Source organism: Arachis hypogaea, chromosome 15, assembly GCF_003086295.3.
Source record: "Arachis hypogaea cultivar Tifrunner chromosome 15, arahy.Tifrunner.gnm2.J5K5, whole genome shotgun sequence".
In the NCBI taxonomy this organism is placed as follows: domain Eukaryota; kingdom Viridiplantae; phylum Streptophyta; class Magnoliopsida; order Fabales; family Fabaceae; genus Arachis; species Arachis hypogaea.
Window position 1 is genome coordinate 11,862,648 of NC_092050.1, and position 3,939 is coordinate 11,866,586.

Below are 3,939 nucleotides of genomic sequence, written 5' to 3' on the forward strand. Positions count from 1 at the left end.
GTATATATATTAATAAAAATAATTTTTTTTATATTGATTACGTAAATAATTATTCAAAAAATAAATATAATTATACAAAATATTTTATACGATTAATATATCAAAATTAAATTCAATTATTTATGCCATCGTTGGATTCAATTATAGGAAATATTTCGTAATACCTTGTAATACTTACAATATACTACTGCAGAAAATGTTTGCCATACTCTTCTTTTTCTAGAAAGATATTTATATGTCTGCATACGTATAGTATATATTCTAAACAATACTTTAGACTTCATATTCATATTTCACATTTTGAATTATTTTATTAGAATCGATTTTATCTTCTGTTCATACTATGGCTTAAAAATAAAAGTCAGGATCCAAGTAATTAATTTAATCCAATTTTACAAAAAATTCAAAAAAGCTTGACAAGTCGCTACACAGATGATGTGAGCTAGCCACATCGGTCAATTAGTCCAATTTATTCGGACACGGGTATCAAAAGCTATATTCAATTCAACGGGTAATTTATATAAATAAAATAATTGAAAAAAATCTTTATGCAAATATAATATTGGCAAATTCCAAACATAAATATAACAAACATAATTATATATAATCTGCGATATTCTTTGGTAGAATCTAAATACACGTAATCTGCTACATTCTGTTGCAGATTACGTTGAGAACTAAGTACTCATAAATCGCTACATTCTGTAGCGATTTATGATCATAGGTGCTGAAGCCTATTCCGCTAGAGGGTACAGTGGATTATGAAGAGAGTGGAAGCTTGGGAACATATTCATGAATACCAGTTACTCGTGATGCAAAATGTACGAAGTTATACAAATACACTCTTCATAAGCAGTAAGCCGTAGAAATATAATAGCCACCAGGCATTAACACTAATACAGATTAAATTACTACATAAGTCATACAAGTGTAATAGTCATACAACGATTAAGAGTTAAAGGAAATAAAAATGTCATAAGTCATACAAATAGGTAGGAACTAACACTAACACTAACATACCAAAGGCACTAACACTAACACCCGAAAATGTAAATTGCTAAATGAGAAAATAAAATTCAAAAAACTAGAAGTTCTACGAACTACCAGCAACGGTGGAGCCTCTCTAAGGGCAAGATCTACGCATGTGCCTAGGCTGTCTGCAGAGCCCGCATCGCTTCGGTCGGTTAGGGTCGGCCTCATCCATGTTGTTCCGGATTCTGGTAGACCTCGGTCGCCCATCACGACAATGCCTCAAGCTAAGATCCAGAATAACGGTTGGACTGCCATAAGGTAGCCAAAGTCCCTCTGGTATTGGCGGCACAAAACCCATCTGGTACACCCTGAACACCTTCTGCATGGTGTAGACTTCGTCGACATAGATAGACCAGTCAAGCCATGACTGGGCACAACATGCAATCGCATGGCAACATGGATAATGGAGATCTTGAAAGTATCCACAGTCGCATGTACGATCCTGAAGGGAAACTCGGTACGTCCCAAGTGAAAAGCTCCCGGTCGGTGTCGTCTCGGCAACGGTGTACTCAGACTGGTGTCTATCGAACAGGGTGACAGTGAAGCACCTGGAGTCTCTCAAGTTGCGCTCCATCGCCTTCATAAAAGACTGGAAAAACTTGGCACCGCTGGCCAACTGAACCTCTGTCGTCTGACCACGAATCACAAACAACTCCGCTAGCCGACCATATGTGGACTTCACAAGGGCGGTAACCAGAAGATTCCGTGTACCCTTCAGAACAGAATTAACATACTCAGATATATTGGTCGTCATGTGACCAAATCGTCTGCCATCATCCTGGTGCTGAGTCCACTTATCGTATTCTATTCTGTTTGTCCAATCACACATTGCCGGATTCTCAGTCCGCATTATATCAAACCAATAATGGAACTCTGCCTCAGTCTTTGCATAAGCAGTGTTCACAAGCAAGCGCTTTGCATCCGTGCCCTTGAAACTGAGTGCGAAGTTAGTTGGAACATGCCGAATACAAAATGCTCGGTACGCATGAGGGGGTAACCACCCACTGTTAGGGTTCTCTAGTGCAGCCTTGATGCCGTTGTGCCTATCTGAGATGACCAGTATTCGCTGTTGCGGAGTCACATGTTGGCGCAGGTTGGTCAGGAAGAAAGACCACGACTCGGCATTTTTCCCCTCCACAAGATTGAAAGCAATAGGCAAGATGTTGGAGTTCCCATCTTGAGCGATGGCCAGGAGCAAAGTCCCTCCATACTTGCCATACAGATGAGTACTGTAACACTCTAATTACCCTATGCCTTACCTCTAGCCGTAAGGCAAATGTTAATCAGAGGTTACGACAATCCTAAGGCTTAATACATATTTATATATAGAAGAAAATAATATATTCTAGAAGCCTGATGAAGGATTAAGCTCAATGACAGAATTACAAAAGCGCGAAACGTTCACACGAAGATAACGCATAAGATACAAGGTATAGGTATAAGAGTATAAAATATATATAAATATAAGAATATAATAATCATAGAGAACTAGTCGCAGCTTGCGGAGTTTAAGCCGACTAGTTACAAATAAAAAAAGATACAGAGCTTTAGAAATTAAAACAGCTTATACAACCTATCTCTCAAATAAGCCTCTAAGGCCATAAAGTTGAATATAAAAAAGGTGAGAGAATACTTGTCACGGCCCAAAATGAGCCATGACTGGCGCTCAGGAAAAAGAGTTCCCTAGCAAGCCTAACAGATTCGAATATAAGATAAATAAAAATGTTACAAATAATTTTTGATAAATTTACACTTTCTAGAATGAATAATTACATAATTGAACAAAAATAAAATAAATAAATATAGATGGATCCTGCCTGTGACATATGGAGCAGATGACGTCTAAGAACTCAACAAGGAATAGAACCCATTGCAGATCATTACTCTTGAATAGAAAAGCTCACATAATCAAATACTTATTCCTGAAAAATATTTTTTAAAAAAGGGGTGAGTTTTGCAACTCAGTGACTAGACAGTACATCTATAATTCACATGAGACCATCTAACCATTATTATGAAAATAATTTTAGTTAGAAAATAATAATTTATATGAATAAGTGAATCAATAAGGGAATTCTCATACAGAAATCAAATTAAATAGTCCACACTTGGGCGGCTCCACCTCTAAGGGTAGCCCTTTCCTCTAGTGTGTCCGTACGGAATAACAGATCCAACGTGTGGCCTACACGTTAGGCTAGCAACGCCACTGCTAGCTGAGGTCTGAGCCAGATGCATCTAGGTTAACGTCAAAACCGCCGTTAACTACGGTTTTCTAATATGAGCCTCCCAAACCAATTCAAAACATATAATTTCAAATACAACCAATCTTTGATCTTTCAAATATATAAGGTATCGAATCAAATCAAATCAGATAATACTTTCTCATCCAAATCAGATTCAATCATATTTTCTCAATCTTAAGGCATTTCAAAATATTTCACAATTCCAAAATAAGTGAATACCAACAAAATTTCAATGCTTCAAAAATACATATTCAAATAAAATCAAATGCTTTAAAATAATATAAAACTTCTTCAAACATACATATAGTCTCATAAAAATATATAGTCTCATGTGCATATTAAAATGAGTTTAACAAGGATAAGCATTTAGTTCTAATAAATCAATTTAAAATCATTTGATAATAATCTTTGTAGGTATAACTAAGTTCAAGCACCGTATATCCAAATAATTATAGACGTAAAGTCAAATAATTATAAATGTAAAGTCTACTCACAACGTGGTCCTAAGAGATCGAAGAGACCAAAACCGAAGTGCGAAATTAACGGGTGAGGAGGATTAATGTAGAATGAAATGAAGAGTCACAGGATTTGGACCGGGCAGCGGAAAGTTGCGGCTGCAACAACAGCAGCATCCATTTCTTATTGCAACGTCAATGATCATAGC

General features: G+C 36.5%; 1 protein-coding gene across 1 annotated transcript; it reads right to left on the bottom strand.

The window, feature by feature from the left end:
- Positions 1 to 1,123: 1,123 nt before the first annotated feature.
- On the bottom strand, positions 1,124 to 3,437 carry LOC112747902 (uncharacterized). Its single transcript, XM_025796110.1, has 2 exons — positions 3,411 to 3,437; positions 1,124 to 2,242 (listed from the first exon to the last, which is right to left on the bottom strand). The coding sequence occupies exons 1-2, from the start codon at positions 3,435 to 3,437 to the stop codon at positions 1,124 to 1,126; spliced, it is 1,146 nt and encodes a 381-aa protein (XP_025651895.1).
- Positions 3,438 to 3,939: the final 502 nt, after the last annotated feature.

Coding starts and splice junctions, on each gene's coding strand:
- LOC112747902 (XM_025796110.1), bottom strand. CDS start 3,437: ATGATTGAATCTGATTTGGATGAGAAA. Junction 2,243..3,410: donor AATCTGATTTGGATGAGAAA/GTATTATCTGAT, acceptor CTGTATGGCAAG/TATGGAGGGACTTTGCTCCT.